Genomic DNA, 23,770 nt, shown 5'->3' with positions numbered 1-23,770 from the left:
CAAAAAAGCAGGGGACAGGGAAAGCCTTTTGTACCTAGCAGGGCCCTGCAGGGTGCTGCTTGGTTTCAAAATGGCAAAAAATGAAAAAAGATATCTGTTCCATTATGAATAAACTGGTCAACTCACTTTGGAAAAAATACGCTATTTGTCCTTTACAAAGGAAGCCCACATGATGGCAAGTAGGTTAACTAATGCAGAGACAGAAAATTCTATTCCATTAGGAGGACATTTTCTCAAGACTATAAGGATTTAGCAATTTGGACAATCTGATTTAGGCCATGAGCTTTCCCAGTTTTGCCCTTGAACCTCCACATACGCCAGGTATGAAGATGGCTTAAGACCCACAGTGTGGAGACACACCCGATCCAGGGTCTCTGGGCACCGAGGACCCTTGGACAAGCATTTCTCCCATATTTCTACCCTGCAGCAGGAAACCGAGTGCTCTGTTCAAAGTCAGCTCAGGGAGCGCGCAGAGAGCGAAGGGAAATGTAGTCTCTCCCCTCCACCCTCCTCCTGGTCTCTAGGGGCTCCCTCTGCGCATGTGCAACTTAGGCCCCGCCTCTTCCCTTTTGCGTTTACAGGTCGGGAGAAGGGAAGATCGTGGAGCGTCTCTGTCGGGGTCGCAGGTGCGGGAACTGCGCAGCCGGGACGGGGACTTCGCGTGGCCTGGAGCTTTGCTGAGAGCCGCGTTCTTGTGGCGGGGGCGGAAGTGGTACGTCTCGGGCCGCCCTCCGGCCCAGGCGGGACCGCAGTGCCCGGGTCTGGCCTGGATCTCGGCCCTGGGAAGGTGGGTGGGGCGATCCCGGTTCGGGCCTTGTGGTCTCGGGGGCAGGTGGAGCTGAGACCCGTTAGCAGCGGGGACGGTGCGTGTGGGTACGGAATGCTGGTCCCGCCTGCGTCTGACGGGGGGACGCCGGGGCGGACAGTGGGAGGGAAAGCGCGGTGGTCACGCTGGCCGTGAGCGGGCCAGAAAGCGCGCGCGGAGGGTGTGCTGGGCAGCCCTGCTCTGGAGCGGGAGAGACCCGGTCAGTTACAGCCGTGTCACCTGTACTGTGGGCGGGAGAAGTAATCTGGGGGCGAGTCAGGTCTGCAAAGGAGGCTATGAATAATGCCTGCTTCATGGCGTTGTTCTGAGAATTCGATGTGGTGTCATTTGGAAAAAGAGCGAAGTGCCGGGTACTAACCGCCGAAAAAGTGATAATGTTGTTATTTAGAAGGCACTTTGTTCTTTTCATTGGGTGGTTTACATAAGCCTCCCAGTTATCTCGTGATAACGGTATGAGCATCTGCATTAGACACACGTTAAGCAAAAAGCAAATTTGAGTCTCAGGTTGGTGAGGTGGTCCTGAGTTTGAGAGGGCCGGTGACTTCTCCAGGCTTAACCGGATTGTGACAGAGCCAGGAGTCGAACAGTCATTCATACCGTTCAGTCATCAAAAGAAACTTATCAAGAGTCCCTTTTGAGAAAGTGCAGCCCACTTCAATAATTTTTTTAAATTGCCTTAAAGCACCCCATCCTTTCTACTGGGGTTTTTGTGGATTCTCTAACTCAAGGGGTAAACAATTTTGCTGGGAAAATCGATAAAGAATACAGTCTGTGTCTCTTTTTCTACTGTTAATTTTTATGAAATAGTGTCATCCTTTGGTGTACTTAAGTCATCTGTTGTTAGGTTTCTGTTTGTATTGTTTAAATCACTTTAAATCAATAGAATTGTTTTTACAAAATGAGAAGTGGTAGGTTTAAGGCCGTGCTCATTTCAAACTGGAAAATGGATAAGTGGTGCTTCCACTGTGTCCTTCCCTCGCCTTTCAAGGTCTAAGGGGAGGCTGTACAGAGGCTGCCGCTAGGCTGGGCTGCTGAGGTGATTGGGAGGTGAATGTAGGAACTATCAGGCAGGCCAGGTGTCCTGACCCTTTCCTCTCTCTGTCCCCCCAGCTGAATCTTCACCGTCCTCTACACTCTCCCAAAACCTACCGAAAATGAACATATCTGAGGTGAGCTCTTTATTCATCAGCTACTTTGTGCTGTGATAGATATAACTTGATTTCAGATTGCTCTCAGCTTGTGTTACACATCCTTTATCAGTGTAAGTTATTTCTCTTTTATAATCAGTTTAAGATTTTACTTGAGTCGTGAATCTACACTGAATTATATTGAACACCTTTTTGTATCTTTTGGAGTAAAGGTATAGCTTGTTTTCTTTAATCTACAAATATTAGATGTAGCTTAAGTGGATTTTAGAATGTTAACTTACTCTTGAACTCCTGTGTAGACCCTATTTGCTCATGGGTGTGTTTTTTTGTTTTTGTTTTTAAATTTGTAACTCACATCTTTTTGCTAATATCATATTTGAATTTTTATTCCTGTATTGACAAACTAGATGAGCCTATAATTTTGTTTTCTTGTATACCTGACCAACTGTGGTATCTCGGTTGTACTAGTCTTTTCAGGGCACTTTCCTGCTGTTTTCTCTTCTCCCCTCCCCTCCCTTCCCCTTTCCTTTCTCCTATCCCCCTTCCTCTCTTTCTGTCTCTCTCTCTCTCTATTTCATATGAGAAAAACACCTGCTATATATTTCCTTAAACTTACCTCTAAAATTGGGCTTTGTGAGTACATCTGCTTTTTTGTGTAGATGTAGATTATTGAATCACTTTATTTAAACAATCACAGATCTAGTCTGGTTTTCTATTTTTTTAATTACTACATTTTCAGAGAAAATTGTACATTTTTATCTGTTTTTAAATGTATTTCATAACCTTGTTGATTGTATTCTCATATCTGTTTTGTTATAGCTATAATTTCGGTTTTCATATATTTAAATTTTTTACTTAATACAGGGAATGCTGATCAGAAAGCAACCAAATATGTTGCTGGTTGGCCCTGTCATAAATCTAGAATTTCAGAGTCTGAGGATGGGTTGGAAATTTGTACAGGTAGTGTATTCTAAATACTGAGTTGAGGGAGCATACACTCAACCATTTTGCTGGTTCCCACTTCAGTACACCAGCTGTCAGTTTCTTTTTTTTAGATAGGTGATACGTTCCTCTGACTCTAAAATCTAAGCAGAAAGCAGACTCATTGAGGTCTGTGATCATTTTGAATTATTTTTTGTGGTTCAAAGAATGAATCAAGGTTATTGTTATTATTTTTTTCTAATGGAGTTTTTTAGTCTTGCACGATTTTTTGTCAAAATATTCTTTCTCCATTGAATTGCCCAGACACCTAAATTAAAGAAATGTGTGTGTGCACATATGTTTGTATATATCATTTTTAGACTTTCTCTTCTTTTGATCTGTGTGTTTCACTTTTGTTAATATCACATACTATCTAGAGGTGGCTGTATGGTATGTCTTGAAATCAAGTAATATCAGCTCTCCAACTTTATTGTTTTTCAAAATGGTTTGCATATTCTAGGATGTTTGCCTTTTTACATAAATATTAGAATTAGGTTGTGAATCTAAAAGAACCTGGTAAGCTTTTAATTGTGATTTCATTGAATCTATAGATCTCTTTGTGGAGAACTGATACCTCCACCATACTGAACCTCCTAATCTATGAATTCAATATTTATCTCTGTTTACTAGGTGTTTTAGAGAATTTTGAGGTGAGAAAGGGCATCACCTGACTTATAATTTAAAATATAACTCTGAGAATGGACTCTAGTGAGACAGTGGTGGAAACAGAAGAGTTAGCAGGTTCTTTCAGTAATCCTTTCAAGAAATGATGATGTTAGCAGCTGTACTTTGAAGTGATCAAATTTTGAATGGATTTTGAAGGCAGAGCCAAATATATGAAAATGCCTGCTTCCCTAGGACATTGCATATAAAGAGTATACTGTCAGATATTTTTGATAATATGAAAAGATTTTCAGTTTTTGTCTTACATTTTTAACCATAAACTTGATAGGAATTAGTTCCAAAGGTATTTTCCATATCACCTAATTTTGAATTCTTCAGATTGATGAGAAATGTGCTTTCACAGACATCAGTGTCATTCAGGGATGTGACTGTGGAGTTTACCCAGGAGGAGTGGCAGTGTATGAGCTCTGCTCAGAGGACCCTGTACAGAGATGTGATGCTGGAGAACTACAGCCACCTTGTCTCATCGGGTGAGCCTACTTTATCATGAGACTCTGCCTAGAGTGCATGTGATTTTCTGCTGCTTCTTCCTTTTTTAAAAAAAAAAACACCTATATTGAGGTATAATAATTGAGTGAATTTTGAAAAATGTGTACAGCTGTACCAGTAAAATCATGATACAGATTATTTCTATCACGTGAAAATTTTCCACTGACTTTCTCAGTCAGTCCTCTCTTCCCATCCATTTTCTGATAATTATTGATCCACTTTCTATTTCAATACATTTGCCTTTTTTGAAATTTCACATACAGGGTTGTGTACTATTTTTTTGTATGGCTTCTTTCATTTAGCTTAATTCTTTTGAGATTCATGGATGTTTGTTGTGTGTATCTGTATTTATTCTTTTTATTGACGAGTAGTGTTTTGTTCTATGCCATGTATTTTCAGTTGTTCATAAGACATTGAGGTCCTTATCAGTTTGGAGCTATCATAAGTAAAGGTGTTATAAATATTTAAGTCCATGTTTTCATTCGCTTGTGTAAAGACTCTAGTTGTGGTTTTCTGGGTCTCACGGCAAGTATTTGTGCCTATAAGGATACCTGGTTTTATTGTGCTTCACTTTATTAGGCTTCCCAGATGTTACGTTTTTTACAAATGGAAAGTCTGTGGCAACCCCTTGGGTCTGACCACATTTATTGCTCCCAGTTTTCGAACAGCATTTGCTCACCTTTGTCTCTGTGTCATGTTTTGGTCTCATAACGTTTCAAACTCTTTCATTATTTTATTTGTTATGGTGATCTGTGATCTTTGATGTTATATTGTAATTGTTTTGGGGCATCATGAATTGCACCCATATGAGATGGCAAACTTAATTGATAAATATTGTGTGTGTTCACACTGCTCCACTAACTGGCCATTCCCCCATCACTCTCCCTCTCTTCAGGCCTCCCTATTCCCTGAGACACAATAATATTGAAATTAGGCCAATTAATAATCCTACAGTGGCCTGTAAGTGTTCAAGTGAAAGGAAGAGTTGCATGTCTCTTACTTAAAACTAAAAGCTAGAAATTATTGGTGAAGAAGGCACCTTGAAAGCTGAGATCAGCTGAAAGCTAGGCCCCTTGCACCAAACAGTCAGCTAAGTTGTGAATGCAATGGAAAAGTTCTTGAAGGAAAATAAAAGTGCTAACTCCAGTGAACACATGAATGATAAGATAAGAAAGTGAAACAGCTCAATTGCTGATATGGAGAACATTTTAGTGTCCTGGATAAAAGGTCAAACCAGCCACAACATTCCCTTAAGCCAAATACTAATCCAGGGCACAGCCCTAACTCTCTTCAATTCCGTGAAGGCTGAGGGAGGCGAGGAAGCTGCAGAAGAAGAGGTTGAATCTAGTATAGTTTGGTTCATGGGGGTTAAGGAAAGAAGCCGTCTCTCTTAAGATGAATGTTCAAGGGGGATCAGCAAGTGCTGTTGAAAAAGATGCAGCAAGTTATCCAGAAGATCTAGCTAAGATGATTAATGAAAGTGGCTACACTACACAACAGAGTTTCAATGTAGATGAAATACTCTTCCATTGGAAGAAGATGCCATCTAGAACTTTCAGAGGTAGAGAGAAGAAGTCAATGCCTAGCTTCAAAGCCCAGACTGACTCTCTTGTTAGGGACTAATGCAGCTGGTGACTTTAATTTGAATCCAGGGCTCATTTACCATTCTGGAAATTCTAGGGCCTTTAGGAATTATGCTGAATCTCTTTTGCCTGTGCTCTGGAAATGGAACAGCAAAGCCTGGATGACAGCACGTATGTTGACAACATGATTTACTGAGTATTTTAAGCCTGTTGTTAGACCTACTGCTCAGAAAAAAGATTCCTTTCAGAACATGCTCATTGATTATGCACCTGGTCACTCAAGAACTCTGATGGAGATGTACAGTGTGGTTAGTATATTTATGCTTGCTAACACAACATCCATTCTGCAGCCCATGTGTTGAGTTGTTTTGACTTTCAAGTCTTATTATTTAAAAAATATATTTTGTAAAGCTATGGCTGCTATAGATAGTGATTCCTCTATAGATATGGGCAAAGTCAATTGAGAACCTTCTGGAAAGGATTGACCATTCTAGATGCCATTAAGAACATTTGTGACTCATGGGAAAAGGTCACAATATCAACCGGAACAGGAGTTTGGAAGAAGTCGATTCCAACCCTTACGGATGACTTTGACAGTTTCAAATTTTCAGTGAAGGAAGTAACTGCAGATGTGGTGGCAGAAACAATGAGAATTAGAAGTAAAATCTGAAGATATGTTTGAATTGCTTCAATCACATGATAAAAATTTAATGGATGAGGAGTTGCTTCTTGAAGAAGCAAAGAAAGTGGTTTCTTGAGATGAAATCTACTCCTGGTGAAACCACTGTCCATAAATTTAAGGGTTTATTTCTGGCCTCTCAATTCTCCATTGTTCTCTGTTTTTATTCTTAATATGTCTATTCTTACACCAGTACTACCTTAATAGTATAGTATGATATTGTGATTTATAATAAGAAAGATATATTTGGTCTTCATCCCTGTTCCTGGCACAGAGTTCTAAAACCCTGGCAATTTCTTAAGTGATACAGGAGATCGAGGTGTCTTACTCATAATGAGCCCCTTTCAACCATGCCTGAGTTCATGTTACTGAGGTGACTTTTGGAAACCCCCTGAGGATATAGGCTTGTTGCCAAGAATGCCAATCAAGTGACTAGAGGGTTGGGACTTTCAGACCCACCCCCTGACCTGCAGGGAGAGAGGGGACAGGGCTGGAGGTTGACTTAATTACTAATAATAATTATTCCTGTATAATCAAGTCTCCATAAAAATTTCTGAACTGTGGGGTTCAGAGAGCTTTGTTGTTGGTGAACACTTGTAGGTGGTGGGAGGTTGATGCTCCTGGACAGGGCATGGAAGCTTTGCTTTATGCAGCTTTTTTGTCTGGCTGTTTCTGAGTTGTATGCTTTGTAATAAACCTGGCAATCTATTAATAGTAAGCAAACTGTTTTCCTGAGTTCTGTGAGCCATTCTAGCAAATTAAACCTGAGGACGAGGATGTGGGAACCTCCCATTTATAGCTAGTTGGTCAGTAGCACAGGTAGTAACCTGGGCTTGTAACTGACATCTGAAGTGTGAGGAGAGGCAGTCTTGTGGACTCAACCCCTAGCCTGTGGGATCTGATGCAAACTCCAAGTGGATATGTCAGAACTGAATTGAATGTAGGACACCTTGCTGGTGTTGCAGAGTTGCTTGGTAGTGGGAAAAACCTCTACATACTCAGTGACCAGCAATGAAGTAATATTGAGAATACAGAAGTATTCTGTGAGTAGAGACAGTAATATAAATGAGTAACAGTGTTTTCTGTAAACAGAGTAATTGAAAAGTGTGAGCTCTCCAGTTTTTTTCTTTGTCAATTTCTGTAAAAGAATGGAGCTGTGATTTTGTTAGTGGTTCCATTGAATCTGTAGCTCAATTTCTGGAGTATTGCCATCTTGACAACATTAACTCTTCTGATCCATGAACATTGAGATTATCTGTCTTTCTATTTATTTAGGACTTTTAAAATTTATTGTAATCATATTCTGTAGATTTAAGTGGTCAAATTTTATACTTTTGTTAAAGTTATTTTAAGTGTTATATTCTTTTTGATGCTATTTTAAATGAAATTGTTTTTATTTTTCATTTTAGGCTTGTTCATTGCTAGTGCATGGAAATACAACTGAGTTTTGCATATTTACCTTGTATTCTGCAACCTTGTTGAACCTGGTTATTAGCTTTTGGAGGTTTGTTTATTTTTGGAATCCTCAGGGTTTTCTATACTGATTTGGTTTACCTTGCCCTTCCTTTCTTTACTGTTTTATGATAAAATTTAAGCTCATGAATTGAGACTTGGTTTTGCTTTTTTAATGTAAGCATAAGGCGCTATATTTTCCTTTGAAAACCGCTTTAGCTGCATCACACAAGTTTTGATGTTGTGTTTTTATTTTCATTTAATCCAAGATATTTTTTTAAATGCCTGGTAATTTCCTGTTTGATCCATTGGTTTTGTAGAATTTGTTTACTTTCTAAATATTTGTTTCATAATTTCTTACTGTTATAATTTTTATATCCTTTTTTGTTTGTGTGTTACTCTGGATAATATTTCATGCATGATTCAGTCTTATTAAAGGTACTGAAATTTGTCTTAGGGCCTAACATATGATCCTGGGGAATGTTCCATATGTGACTGAAAAGGGTATTTTTTCTAGATAGGGATTAGTTCCAGTGGGCTGATTGTATTGCTTAAAACTTCTATATCCTTTTAATATCTTATCTACTTGTTCTGTTAAATACTGAGAAAGGAATGTGAGTATCCAAGTCTAATTTATTTGTATCTTCTTTCCTTTTTAATAGGATTTGCTTCATGCATTTTGAAACTCTGTGTTTAAGTAGTAAACCACTTAGGATTGTTATATCCTCTTGGTGAATTTTCCCTTTTAGCGTTTTGCAGTTTTTATTGATATCCCTGGTAATCTTTCTTTCTCTGAATTTTGTTTGGTACTGTATAGTCAGTCAGACTTACATTTGCTTATTGTGTGCTTCGTATGATATATACTTTTCTCTGTCCTTTTATTTCTAACCTATCTTTGTCTTTATATTCACAGTCGGTTTCTAAGAGACAGCAAGGTTGTCTTGATTTTTATCCACTCTGACAATTTTTGTATTTTAGGGAAATGTTCACATCACTTATATTTAATGTTATCTTTGTGGTTGATACCTTCTATTTTTTTCTGTCTTTTTTTTTTTTTTTCCTTTTCCCTGGTTTCTCTGTGCTTTTTGTTTTTTAATTTTTGGCCACACCACATGGCATGAGGGATCTTAGTTCCCCTACCAGGGACCAAACCCACGTTCCCTGCAGTGGAAGCGCAGAGTCTTAACCACTGGACTGCCAGGGAATTTCTTGTGCTTATTTTTAATGAATCTCTTTTACCCACTTTTGGCTTCTATGAAATGTACTTTTTGTTTTCTAGTGGTTGCTAAATATACATCTCTGAAGTATCAGTCTACCTTCAAGTAATACTTGTTACTTCAACTATGTCATAAGAATATTACAACAGAATATTTTCACTTTCTTTCACCCTTTGTGTTATTGTTGTTATTGATTTTATTTCTACATATCTGGTAATCCCCATAATGTATTGTTATCTTCTTATAGTGTTATTTTCACTTCAATATGTTTTTAAAATGAGAACAATATTTTATTTACATATCGTCCATTTACAGTTCTCTGTATTTCTTTGTGTAGATTCAAATTTACACTTTGTATCTTTTTTTAAATCTAAATGACTTATTTTAACTTTTCTTTTAGATCAGGTCAGCTGGCAGTGGGTTTTATTTATTTATTTATTTATTTGTCTTAAAACAGCATTATATTTTTTGATATGTACTAGCGCTCTGAGTTCTGTTTGAGTTCTCTCAAAATTCCAAATAACTGGTTTGGGGAGAGAAGAGGAGCCTCATTTGATTTGGGGGCTGTTGAAACTTAATATTTAATTTTGGGTCCTTTTTTTAGCTGAGAAAGTTGATAAGGTGAATGATACACTGAATGTGTAAGATAAGTATGAACAGTTTGAAAATCTTATGTTTGGGCGTGTTGACTTTTTTTTAAGCTGCCGTTTAGAATAAATCAAAGGGGAACAGAAATGTCTGCTATTCTAATATTAAAGACTTCTGAATCATCTTGGAATTGGTTAGAAGTGCAATCTCTCATATGTTATCCCAGAACAACAACTTAATAGAGTGCTCAGTTGGCCGGGTGCCATTGAAATTTATGAGGAATTCTTGGAGGCACTGAATGTGGCAGGTCTGTTGAGACCATATAGTCCTTTGACCTAGGAGGCCAGTGATGTTTCAGAGTGCCTTTGAGGTCAAAAATTGTGATAATGACACTAAGATATTAGCCTTTTTCACCATTCACAAGTAAACAATGGAGTTTTCAAGTAACTGCGTGGCTGGACATGCTAGAACGAATAGAGCAGGAGCACGGGAGAACCTAGATGTCTTATTAAAGAGATCTGTGTCAGTTTTTATTTCTATTGTAAATATTGGTAATCCATATCACAAAATCTTTTGGAGTCTTTCAGTGTTTTTTCCCCCAGGTGATATATTTTCCTGCCTTTACTTCCAATTTGTGACTTTTTTTTATAACTTTGTTTTCTCACCATGTTCCTGTTTTCTCTATCTTCATTAACATGTGGAGTGTATTAATAATAGCAGTTTTAACGTCCTTGGAGGCTAATTTAATCTCAGGTTACATTTCTTCTTCTGTCCCATTGATTGACTTGTCTCCTTGTCGTGAATCGTGTTTTCCTTCTTTTCATACTTGGTCTCTATTGATAGTGTGCTGCATACTGTGAATTTTACACTGTTGGCTGCTAGATTGTCTTGTGTTTGTTTAAATACTTTGGGGCATTCCTGGGGGGGGAGTAGTAAATGACTTGGGGGCATTCCTGAGGGGGAGTAGTAAATGACTTGGGAGTAATTTTAATCCATTAAGTGCTGGCTTGTAATTAAGCAGATTAAATTAATTCAATGTTTGCTTGTTATTTCAGGTCTAGAACATTCTTTAGTTTAGGACTAATTTGGTCACAGTAGTGGGACAGTAATACTCTTGTGAACAGAGTGTCTAATACCTCATGTATTCCTTATGTATTAGAAGATCTTTCCACTCTTTCTAAATATCCTGTCTGTGTTTATGCTTTGGGAATTTTTCCACCGATTGCATTTGGGTTCTTTTCCTCCACTGTTGGAAGTTTTCTTATGTGAATGTACAAATTTTACTCAAGGTGACCTTTCTGTTAGAGCTTCCTGCTTCTCTCTCAGTGTACCTCTTTCCTCTGAAATTTTTTACTCCAGAAATTCTAATTGTTTTGGCTTTCCTGAACTCCCAACATTGCTTTCTGTAGTTACTGAGATCAGCAGGCTGTGATTCGGTGTCTTCTTCCTGTACCATAACCTAGAAATTCTATTTCTTTCCCTCCTCTCAGAGATCCTTGTCTTCCAGTGCCATTGTCCAGTGTGTAATGCCTAAAGGTCATTATTTCATTGATTTTGTATGGTTTCCATTTGTTTGGCATGTAGAATTTTTCCTCTTACACCATCGTGGCCATGACTGGAAGTTCCTATGCAGAGCCTTATTTAAACCTCTGCACATGTAGACTCAATGTTATGTATCCTTATGATTCAGGGGTTTAAGGAGATCAATTTCTTTTTAGATTCAGAAAAAACAACATTGTAGTTTCCTCTCCAAAGGAAAGGTCAAATGAGCACCATAACTATGCTACTCCCTAGAACTATTCCTTCCTTCACATTCATATGCATTAAAGCCAATGCAGCTGATCCAAATCCTAAATTATTTCCCATTTGCAGGATATTGTTTAACAAAACCAGATGTAATCGTCAAGTTGGAGCAAGACGATCCATTGTTGTTAGAGGAAGAGATTCTAAGCAAGAGCCATGCAGGTGAGTTATTGAGTATAGTAGACAGGTCTCCAGGGGAAATAGGATCCAAAGTGGTCACTTAGAGGTGGACACCAGGAAATTGTTTAAATGCTTCCCTTTTTGAGGACTTATATCTTGAAGTTCAGAAAGAGTAGATCTAATATGATGTAGTAAGGGAGTGTGTAAGAAAAGGGATAAAATATAAGCACATTGATGTTCTCACTTTGCAGACAGTAAAATGGAAGATAGAAATCCACCTACATAGATGGTAACTTTAAATATGAATGATATAAGCATTTCCGTTCAAACATAAAATTTACTGATCTTTCATGTGGGTAATTTTCTTCAGTTTTATGCACTGCTACCTTAGATAGAAATCAAGAGTCAGTAAATGTGTTTGCTCCTGGTTTCTCTATTGTTTCTCTAGCCTGTTTAATTATCTCTACCCTAGCGCCATTTCATATTGATTATAGCACCTTTATAGCATGTTTAAATAATGAGCTGATCAAATTTCAAAATAATACTCATGAGATTTTGTTTGGCATTATGCTAAACCTTGAATTTAACTTTGAAAAATTGAATTTAACCTTAACTAAGATCAGTGAGTCCTGAATTATTTTTAAATGTTTACTTAATTTACAATTTTTTATTTCTAATTTTCCAAATTAATTTTAGGTATGTCTCTGATACAGTCTAATAGCATTTTCTTTTAGTAGTTGACCTTAGCCCATTCATATTGATTGACTGTCTGTTACTTCTATAATGCAAACTTATGTATAATGTTACAGAAACTCTTTTCAATAATAGGCCTATTTCCTTTGCTTTTTAAAATAAGTGTATTTTTCTCCCGGTAATTTAGTTAAGTTGTACTTTGGCTTAAGTGACCTTAAAAATTGTAATCTTAGGACTTCCCTGGCAGTCTAGTGGTTAAGACTCCGTGCTTCCACTGTAGGGGGCATGGGTTCAGTCCCTCATCAGGGAACAAAGGTCCCACATGCCATGTGGTGTGGCCACAAAAAAAAATTACTATCTCATGTAATGGCTTAATCATCTATTTATTTAGACAGTATCTAATAATCACCTGATATGAAACCAGTTATGAAACTAAAATGCTTATTTTCTCTTCTGTCCCATATTTTAATACCCAACTTTAGTTTCTGTTATAATCTCTTAATTTTTAGCTTTTGAATATCAAATATGACTCTTACTTGATTTTAAAAGTATATATTTTGGTTCCTAGTTTTTCACAATGAGAAAAACATCAGGATTACGTCTCATTGCTTTTGTTACATCTTCCTCCTCCACAAATTGGATATATTTTTTCTAAACTTCCAAATTCTTAAGGCCTCTAGAAGAGAGTTGTAAAACAGTACAGAAATGAGAGCAAATAATTACTCTAAAGTTTATGAGTGATGTGACCTGTAATGATGCAGAAACTTGCGCTTAAGAAAGTTCTGAAGTTTCCGTGATCCAGTCATATTCTATTTCTTGATGAGGATGATAGTTCCGTGGGTGGTCACTCTGTGGTATTATTATAATGGACAGAATAGTTGTATTTATATTTATGCTAAATTTCACATTTTTATAAACATGAGGAGACAAATCAGTGAGAGATGATATTTGTTACAAATGTATTTCAGAAAGGATTTGTTTCTATAACAGATAAAGAATTCAGATCTCAAGACAAGTATCTTCTTAGTATGGCCTTCTGTGACTATTATATTTAAAATGTCACCCCTGTCCTTTCTTCTGTTTTATTTTTCTCCAAACCACTCATCACCTAATATACAATTGTCAGGTATTTTGTTTGCTGTCTGTCTCTTTCCACTGGAATATGAGCTCTCTGAGAGCAGATATTTAAAATATTTTATTCACTGATTCAGCACCTGAGACAAAAACTTGGGACTCAAATGTATGTTAAGTATTAAACTACTGAAATTGTGAGTAAAAAGTCAAGCAACCCATTAAAAAAAGAGTCAAAGTCCATAAACAGGCATTTCTCAAAGAAAGGAATAAATGGAATTTATGAGAAAAAGTGCTCAATTTTGGTAATGTGGGAAGTACAAATTCAGATTGGATCTCATATAGTATGATTTTATATGCACTCAATTCTCAAACATGAAGAGGTCTTATGATTCCAAGAGTATGAGGATATCATGCAGGAAGCATCTACAAAGCATGTAGCAGAATTAATTGGTGTAAGTATTTGGGAAAACAGATAAGCATTTTCTTTAAAGTTTAACATGCCTGGGACTTCCCTGGTGGTCTAGTGGCTAAGAGTCCGTGCTCCCAATGCAGGGGGCCTGGATTCAATCCCTGATCAGGGAACTAGGTCCCACATGCCACAACTAAGAGTTCACATGCCACAACTGAAGATCCCACACGCTGCAACTGAAGATCTCACATGCTGCAACTAAGACCTGGCACAGCCAAATAAATAAATATTAAAAAAAAAAAAAAAGTTTAACATACCTGTTCCCCATGACTCAGCAGTTTCACTCCCAGGTTTATCTTCTAGAGTTTCCTGCACTTTTTCACTGGGAGACAAAAATAAGACTTTCTTCATACAACATTTATAAAAAGCCCAAATCTGCAAAGAACCTCAGTACTTATTAACAAGTGAACTTAAAACTAAATCATGATGTAGTAATAAAACGGAATATTGTACACTGTAGGGCAATCATGTTCTATGAATCTAAAATGAAAATTGTGCATATGAAATCAAGCAGAAAATGTTTGTAGGTAGAAAAATGCCATACAAATAATGGTCAGAAACATAATAAACTGAATAGTGCCTCATTATTTGGAATAAGAATGTTAAAACATACACACATACACAAATTAAGATATATGTAAAACTAATGTGTGTGTATAAATAATTTGGTGTATTGTAATGCACCAAAAAAGAATATTCCCTATTCCTCCCTCCTCTAGGATGTAATATATAATTAATATTGTACAGTTACATTGGGGTTGACAATAGAGCCAGGTAGGTGAGAGGTATTTCATGTTTATTGATGCACCAGTCAAATTTCTTTGACTTCTGAATCATCCTGTATATTGGCATTGAACCTGAGCCAGTGTAACCAAGAGTGGTCTGGGTAGCTCTGAAGCATACTGCATTTTTAAAGACTACTGATTTATTTTATATCACAGAGGGGTGCAAAAATAATCACAGAATGAGAGTTCTGTTCCAGATTTAGGAGCACAGAGTTGCATGAAATATATTTTATAGGATCTAAAATGGTATCAGTTGAGAGACAAGCCATTATTTTAGGGATAGCTAAAAAACTGTGGACATGCCATGAATTTTAAGATGCATCCTGATTGAGTGATGGTAATTTGCTTAAAAATGTGTGCCTCAATGTGCATGTGTGCTCTCCGGGTATTCATTATTAAGGTAAATGGTATAGGCAGCACGTATTGTGAGAGTATAAATTACTGGTGGGAACCTCTTAGAAGGTATTTTCTTGGTCAAGTTTAGAGAATAGAATTGCCTCAAAAAATATCTAGATTAATCGTTAGTCCTTAAGTTGGGATGTAGGGTTATGTAGAGAAAGGATGTGGGTAGAAGATAATTGTTGAAAATGAAAAATATTATTGTTGTTAAGGAACCACTGATAGGAGACAAATAGCCTGGCCAGGCTAGATTGGAAAATATCGTGGAGTTGTGGAATGATAGCTAGAATATCTCATGTGCCTAAAGTTGGTAAAAATGGTTGTTTTCCAAAATGATGCCACTTAACTCTTTTTATCTGTGGTATTTAGAGCAGTGTGTTCAGTGCCATCTTAGGTTTTAGCATAGGGCTGGCATTTTATGTAGAAAGTGAAAATAGCCTAGGTAAGAGCAGTCAAATATATGAAAGAAACTTTTATGAGAAATGAATAAAATGTGCATTTCTAAATAGGCTTTTGGAAACAGGTTGAAACGTGATATTAAAGGATCTCAGTTAATAGAAACTGTATATTCAGAAGTAGATGGAATGCTTACATAGAGATTAGTCCTGGTTAAGACTAGTTTTAGGGGGAATTCCCTGGTGGTCCAGTGGTTAAGACTGCAGGGGGCACGGGTTTGATCCCTGGTCAGGGAACTAAGATCCTGCATGTAGTGCTGTGTGGCAAAAAACAAAAACAAAACAAAACAAACAAAACTAGTTTCAGGAGAGTGAGTGATCATAATGAAAGGGGAAACTTGTGACTTGATATTCAAGAGAAGTTTGTTGTTGACCAACATTGATATAATAAACTAAGGCATCAGAGCCAGCATACAGAAGTGAATTCATTCCAGGTCAATATATGGTTTTACCTCTCATCAGTTTTACACTTCTTGTACATTTGTAATTCTGTGAATAACTCCAGGAGGATTTGAGCTTGAGCTATAGAATTGTTTCTTTTTTTTTTTTTAATTAATTAATTAATTTATGGCTGTGTTGGGTCTCTGTTTCTGTGCAAGGGCTTTCTCCAGTTGTGGCAAGCGGGGGCCACTCTTCATCGCGGTGCGCGGGCCTCTCACCATCGTGGCCTCTCCTGTTGCGGAGCACAGGCTCCAGACGCGCAGGCTCAGTAATTGTGGCTCACCGGCCCAGCTGTTCCGCTGCATGTGGGATCCTCCCAGACCAGGGCTCGAACCCGTGTCCCCTGCATTGGCAGGCAGATTCTCAACCACTGTGCCACCAGGGAAGCCCCTAGAATTGTTTCTTTAATCAGAAGAAAATCAGTGCAATTATGAATTTATTTCAGTGTTGATGTGTAGAATAGAAAAGAGGGAACTCCAGCTGGAAGCTTGTAGACTAGTAAGTTCCTACCATCGTAATCTTTAGTTGGAAGTATAAGGACCTAGACATTGATATTCTTTCTCAGTCCAATCCCTTCTCTGATATATTGTTTGAAAACCCTTACTGACTGATTTTTCTTGTAGTTCCACTTATTGCTTATAATCAGTCATCCCAATGTCTCATTTCCGGTTGCCTGAGTGAATCACTTTTGAGAGTCCTCTATTAGCTATTTACTGTTCATTTCCTTATTTTTAAAATGCCAGCTATATAGAGATAATCATCATAATTTTGGTGTCCTTTTTTCTCAAGGAGTATAGGAAACATACATTTGGAATTTATTTATTTTGGGAAGATGTGGTGGCTAGAAACCAAGGAGTCAAATACAATATAGGGCATATATATAAAGGCTGCATCCTGTAAGAAATGTGTTTTAAGGCTTATAAGGCATTTTTATTTTCTTTATTTTATAAGACTGCAAACTTGATAACCTCTTAGAGAAAAGCCTGGCAAATCAAGGAAAACATTTGCAGCAAGACGTTTTTACTCAACTTCAGAATACGGACACAGGTGAGAAAACTTTCAGCCAGAAGTCACACTGCAGAGAACATCAGAGCACTCACTCAGAAATAAAGCCCTTTGAAATTGGAAGTAACTTAAGCCCTAATGCAGCCCTTACCATATCCCAGAAACTTGACACAAAGAGGAGCTTCTGTGATGATACCATATTTTGGCAAACCTTATACCCTCAGACTACCTTTACTGTACATCAGAGAACTCAAATGAGTGTGAAACCCTATGAAGAATGTGGAAAATCCTTCTCTAGGAAGTCATACCTCATTGGACATCAGAGAACTCATAGTGGGGAGAGACCTTATGCATTCAATGAATGTGAGAAAACTTTTACCCACATGTCATACCTCAGAGAACATCAGAGAAGTTGCATAGGGGAGAAGCCCTATGAATGTATTGAATGTGGCAAAGCTTATGGCCATAAATCAACCCTAAAAAGACATCAGAGAACTCACACAGGGGAGAAACCCTATGAGTGTAGTAACTGTGGAAAAGCCTTCTATAGAAATTCTCACCTCACTGAGCATCAGAAAAGTCACACAGGGGAGAAACGCCATGAATGTACTGAATGTGGTAAAGCTTTTACCCACATATCATACCTCAGAAAACATCAGAGACGTCACACAGGGGCGAAACGCTATGAATGTGGTGAGTGTGGAAAATCTGTCTGTAGGAAGTCATACCTCATTGTGCATCAGAGAATTCACACAGGGGAGAAAGCCTATGACTGTAATAAATGTGGGAAAACTTTTAGACATAAGTCATCCCTAAAAATACATCAGCGTACTCACACGGGGGAAAAACCCTACGCGTGTAATAAATGTGGAAAATCCTTCAATAGAAAAAGTTACCTCAGTGATCATCAAAGAAGTCACACAGGGGAGAAACCCTATGATTGTAATAAATGTGGAAAATCCTTCCATAGAAAGAGTTACCTCACTGAGCATCACAGAATTCACACTGGGGAGAAACCCTATGAGTGTAACAGATGTGGGAAATCTTTCTATAGAAAGTCTTACCTCATTCTGCATCAGAGAAGTCACACAGGGGAGAAACCCTATGAGTGTAACAAATGTGGAAAATCCTTCTATACAAATTCTTACCTCACTGAGCATCAGAGAAGTCACACAGGGGAGAAACCCTATGAGTGTAACAAATGTGGAAAGTCCTTCTATAGAAAGACTAACCTCACTGAGCATCAGAGAAGTCACACAGGGGAGAAACCCTATGAGTGTAACAACTGTGGAAAGTCCTTCTATAGAAAGTCTAACCTCATTGAGCATCAGAGAAATCATACAGGGGAGAAACCCTATGAATGTATTCAATGTGGGAAGGCTTTTAACTGGAAGTCATTACTAAATAGACATCAGAGAATTCATACTGGGGAGAAACCCTATGGATGTAATGAATGTCAGAAAGTTTTCACCTATAAAGTCAACCTCAGGTTACATCAGAGGATCCACACATGAGAGAAACCCTATGAATGTAATACATGTGAAGTATCTCTCTCTAGGAAGTTTCACTTTACTTGGCATCAGAGAATTCACACAGGACAGAAACCTTAGGAGTGTAACAAGGGTGGAAAATCCTTCAAGAGAAATTCTCATCTACCTCTACTTCATAGAATTCACACGGGAGAAACCCTGTGAATGGGTTGAATGTGAGAAAGCTTTTAGCCAAATGTCAGTCCTAAACACTTCAGAGAGCTCACACTGGGGAGAAATCCTATTATTAATGAATGTGAGAACGTTTTCATCTACAAACAACCTCAGAGTACATCAGACAGTCGCCACGTGGGAGAAACCCTATGAATGTAATGGATATGGGGAAACTTTGACTGGAAGTGCAGCATCAGAGAACTCAGGGGAAGATCAATGAATATAATAAACGTGGAAATTTTCCCTTCGAGAGATCAACTATCAATCAACAAAACTCACAGAGAAATCCCTCGTGTATTGTGTATGGATAGTGTTTCAACCAGATTTCAGCCCTCATTGGACATTAGAGGACTCACACAAGAGGTAAATCCTTGAAATTAACCACTTATGAACAGTCTTTCCGCCAGACTACTCAGTGGGTGTTAGAAATTTACACAGGAAAAAATGCCTGTGAAGGAAATGGATAAGGAAAACTTTTCTCCCCAAAGACCACCTTCAATTTAATTGTACTGGAATCCAACATGAGGGTTGTGGGAATTATGCACTTTTTATGCAAAAACTATCATCATGTAAATACGTTAGAGGATACATTTGGTTAGTTAAAATACATATGTTCCTATTTTTTCCTACTGTCTTCTGGTCAGTGTATATAAGGAAGACCATTGTTACTGAATTGCCTCTTCAAGAAAGAAGCCAAACAATGTTTTCTGCAAGACTTTTATTGTCTCAAGGTCAGCAGTGCATTTAGTATGAATATTAGATTCATTATGCAAAAGTCATAAGCACAGTTGTTTGGAGAACATATCTGAGTCAATCGAGGAGTTGCTGTGAGCAGTGGTACTCAATATTTACACTGTAAACAGAAAAAGAAGTTGTATTTTCATTCTCCTTTAGTTCAAAATATTTTAAAATTATCTGGGAGTTTTTTGACCCACACGTTATTTAGAAATGTGTTGTTCAATCTGCAGATATTTTCATATTTATAGCCATGATTTATTAATGACTAGCTTCATTGTCTTGTCATATGAGAAAATACTTTGTATGATTTCTGCTCTTAAATTTGTTGAATTGTGCTTTCTGACCCCAACTATTTCCTATCTCAAAGTGCCATCTGAGCTTAAAAATGTGTATTCTGCTGTTGTAGAATAAAGTATTCTATAAATGTTGATTAGATCCCATTGACTGATGGTGCTGCTCAGTTCTGCTATGTCCTTGTTTTGACTGATGAATCCATGAAGTACAAATGGAAGTTTGTTGAAATCTCAGACTATAATTGTTATCAGTTCTTGCCTCACCAATTTGGATGATCTGTTTTTAGGTACACACTCTTAAGGATTGTTATATCTCCTTCTTGTCTCTACCCCTTTGTCATTATGTAATGCTCCTCTTTATTCCTGATAATTTTCCTTTCTTAAAGTTGACTTTGTCTGAAAGTAATAAAGCTACTCTAGTTTTCTTTTGGTTTGTGTTAGTATGACATTTTTTTCTTCATCCCTTTACTTTTAATATATCTCTTTTTATATTCACAGGGGTTTTGTACAGGTAGCATATTTGGGTCTTTTTTTAATCCACTCTGAGATTGTTTTTTCATTGGTACATTTAGATAATTCACATATATCTGCCATGTTTTAAAATATTATCTATTCATTGTACTTTTTCATTCTTCTCTTTTTCTTCCTTGTATAATTTTAACTGTGTATTTTATATGATTGCATTTTCTTTCTTCTTGGCATATCAATTATAATTTTTAAAGCTTTAGTGGTTGCCCCAGAGTACAGTATACACTTAAAGGTAATTCAAGTAACCTTCAAATAATACTCTGTATGCTGGAGGCTTGGACAGGATATATCTAGATATTTTTATTTATATATGGCTTGGTATTCTCTGGCTTCCTGGATCTGGGGTGGGAGTGTGTCACTAATTTTGAAAAACTCAGCCATTATTTTTTGTTGTTTATTTTTTGTTAAGATCCACGCGGCTTGCGGGATCTTAGTTCCCTGACCAGGGATTGAACCCAGGCCACAGCAGAAAGTGCTGAGTCCTAATACTGGACCACCAGGGAACTCCCCTAATTTGTTTGTTTTTTCTTCTTCTGGAATCCTAATTATATGTACGTTCCTTCCTTTGTAATTGTTCTCACATTCTGTAGGTATTTTGTCCTTTTTTTTTCTTCCTTTTTTTCCTCTTGCATTTCAATTTCTGATGTTTCCATCTTGAAGTTCATTTACTGTTCCTCTACTGTGTCCAGGCTACTTGGGAGCCCCTCAAAGGTATTTTCATTTCTGCTGCACTGTTTTTAATTACTAGTTTTTCCCTTAGGTTCTTTCCTAGAATTTTAATCTCTGTTCTTCTAATGTCCATTTGTTCTTGCATGTTGTCCATTTTTGCAATAGAGGTTTTAGCATATTAATCATATTTTAAAATTCCAGTCTGATAATTCCAAAATCTGTCATATCTAAGTCTTGTTCTCTTGCTTGCTTTGTGTCTTCATACTGTGTTTTTTTCTTCTCTTGCAATACATTGTAATTTTTTGTAGAAAGGCAGACATGATTTATTGGGTACAGAATCTAAGATAAATAGGACTTCAGTGGGAGGGTTAATGTTTAGCTTGGTAAGATTTATGCTAGCATGTTCACTGTTTGCTATACCTGTAGGTGTCTAAATCAATTTCTGCTAATATGCTTGTTTTTCTGTTCTTGGTTGTCTTTGAGTTTCCCTAGAATTTCCTCCTCAGAGTCTAAATCTTGCAGTTCTTTCAGCTGTAATCCTCTTTTATGCAAGAATCCTGTTGATGAGTTGATAGTTGTGGGGCAGGGGAAGCATTCTATGATTCCATGATTACATATCAGTCTTTTACTTGACCTGTGCCCCTGGGATGTATCCTTCTCAAGTGCTTCTCAGCTTCTTGTTTCCCGTAGGTGTGAGAAACAGGGAGGCTTGGAGTTGAGTGTTTTCCTTCCCCTACATGAGTTAGATTAACTCACAATAGTTTTCCTTAAGAACAGGCACAGAACAGAATGCTCTGGATATGTTAAAAATGGCTCCTTTTCCCCTCTCCCTGCTGGAAACACGAGGGAATTTTTCTCTGACTGTCATCAGGAGAACTTGGTGGGGCTCCTTGAGGTAAAATTCATGAATGTGTGGCATTTCCCCTAAGAATAGGCTCACGGGAGTTTCTAAATCTCAAGCTAGTCCATGCTGAAGCTCCAGCAGTTTGATTATATTTACCTACCAGTTTCTGGCTCTAGCAGCTTCTTGGCAAGCTGTGTTTCTCTGTATTCACCTTTCTTGGGGCATTTGTTCTCCCAGTGACCTCAGTTGTCTTAGAAGTGTTGTTCACTTTGTTAGATTTTCTTCATTGTTGTAAAGATGGGACTGACAGTTTCCGACGTTTTTACATGTTGGAGTAGAAACCAGAGCAGTCTTCACAGTTTTTGATAATGCTGCTAGGCTTGGACTCAAATAATCTTGACATAATGTACCAGGAGTACAGCTTTCATCCCATGTGTACTGTCTGGGTGGGGATATTCACTGCCATGTCTGTAAGAAGTAGCTTCTACAACCCCGGGCTGGCAGAAATGAGAAATTTCAGTGTCCTGTCCCTCCTGAGGTAAAAACGCAAAATTCTGAAATGGGGGGATGGAGCCCATTTGCTGGTTTGAATTTGCTCAGATTAGCATGCCCACAGCAAAGATCTGTGGGGTGGGGGAAGGGGAAAGTAGTGCATTCATATGTCAGACTCTGGCTGTTCTTAGTTTAGATTTTCTTGAATGTATGTTTTTCACTTTGTGATACGCTCTTCAGGCAATATCCAGAAACTTAGTAATATTTTAAAGACAACTTTCTCCAGTTAAATCAGTTATTTTGCTGTTGTTTTGTTTTCTCTTTTTTAATATGAGTAGATGATCCACCACACCTCAGTGGTTAGCCTCAGAAAACCCTCTGGCTGCTTTAAAATTTTTCTCTTTATGTTTAGGTTTTGAAGTTTTTCTGTTGTGGACCTACATATTTTCTTCACATTTATGTTGCTTTGATTTCCAGATTCTTGGATACAAAACGTAATTTCTTCACCAAATTTTGGAAGTTTTCAATAATTATTTCTTCAAATATTTTATCATTTTTCCATGTCTTAACCACACACATTCGATCACTAGTATTTTCTCACAGATCACTGATACAGTGTTCTCTTGTTTCTCAGCCTATTTCTCTTTCTGATCTTTAGTTTAGGTAATTTCTATGGATCAAGAATGTGCCCCCATAACAAAAAGCAATTGCCTGGTTGTGCATGACTGAAAATACTGGCGTGACATATTTTGTTCATTATTATACTTGTTTTTGGCTGAATTAGTACCAGTTGGGTACTAAGTACTCTGTCACTAGCAGCCCAGAAGTCTAAAGACACTGCATTTTTTAAAAGATCATTGTGACTGTTTTGCAGAAAATGGATTAAAGATGCAAACATTAGAGGCGAGTGGACCATTTGGAGGTGGCTGGAGTAAACCCAGGAGAGAAACTATGATGCCCACAGGCTTGATGTGTATTCCCAGGTTAATCCAGCTAATAGGCCTTAACTCTGTATCTTCTGGGACAGATGTTTGTCTGCCCCCGAGGAATAAGCAGGGATTGGGTCCTGGACAGCCAATGAACTGAATCTGTTAAAACTTCCTATCTTATCTTCCATGTAAATTTGATGATAGTAACGCCACCACCACCACCTAACACTTGTAAAACACCTGCAATGGCATATTTCCGCTCCCTTTATATATTGGGTTGGCCAAAAATTGCCTTCAGTTTTAAGTAAAAGTAAAAGACACATCTTTCATTTTCACCAAGAACTTTATTGAACAACATATTCACCCTTTTGTTCCACTACCTTCTGCCATTTTTCAGGCAACTTCATAATTTCATCTTCTCAAAACTTTTTATCTTTTTGAGCAAAGAACTGTTCCAGGTGCCTTTTACAGTCTTCCAGGGAATTGAAATGTTTCCATTAAGAGAATTTTGTAAAGACTAAAATAAATGGAAATCCAAAGGTGCAATGTCTGGTGAATACGGAAGATGAATCAGAACTTCCCAGCCAAGCTGTAACAGTTTTTGCCTGGTCATCAGAGAAACACGTGGTCTTGCATTATCCTGATGGAAGATTATGTGTTTTCTCTTGACTAATTCTGGATGC

General features: G+C 37.6%; 1 protein-coding gene across 1 annotated transcript; it reads left to right on the top strand.

The window, feature by feature from the left end:
• Positions 1-553: 553 nt before the first annotated feature.
• Positions 554-20,055, top strand: LOC103005937 (zinc finger protein 717-like). Its single transcript, XM_057549081.1, is given in 6 exon segments — positions 554-626; positions 1,937-1,995; positions 3,983-4,109; positions 11,520-11,612; positions 16,838-18,318; positions 18,320-20,055. Coding segments are annotated over 5 exon segments (2,211 nt in total). The 5' UTR covers positions 554-626; positions 1,937-1,980; the 3' UTR covers positions 18,815-20,055.
• Positions 20,056-23,770: the final 3,715 nt, after the last annotated feature.

This window comes from Balaenoptera acutorostrata, chromosome 6 (genome assembly GCF_949987535.1).
Source record: "Balaenoptera acutorostrata chromosome 6, mBalAcu1.1, whole genome shotgun sequence".
NCBI classification, from domain to species: Eukaryota; Metazoa; Chordata; class Mammalia; order Artiodactyla; family Balaenopteridae; genus Balaenoptera; species Balaenoptera acutorostrata.
The sequence above is the reverse complement of the archived record's forward strand: the minus strand, read 5'-3'. Positions and strand labels throughout refer to the sequence as shown.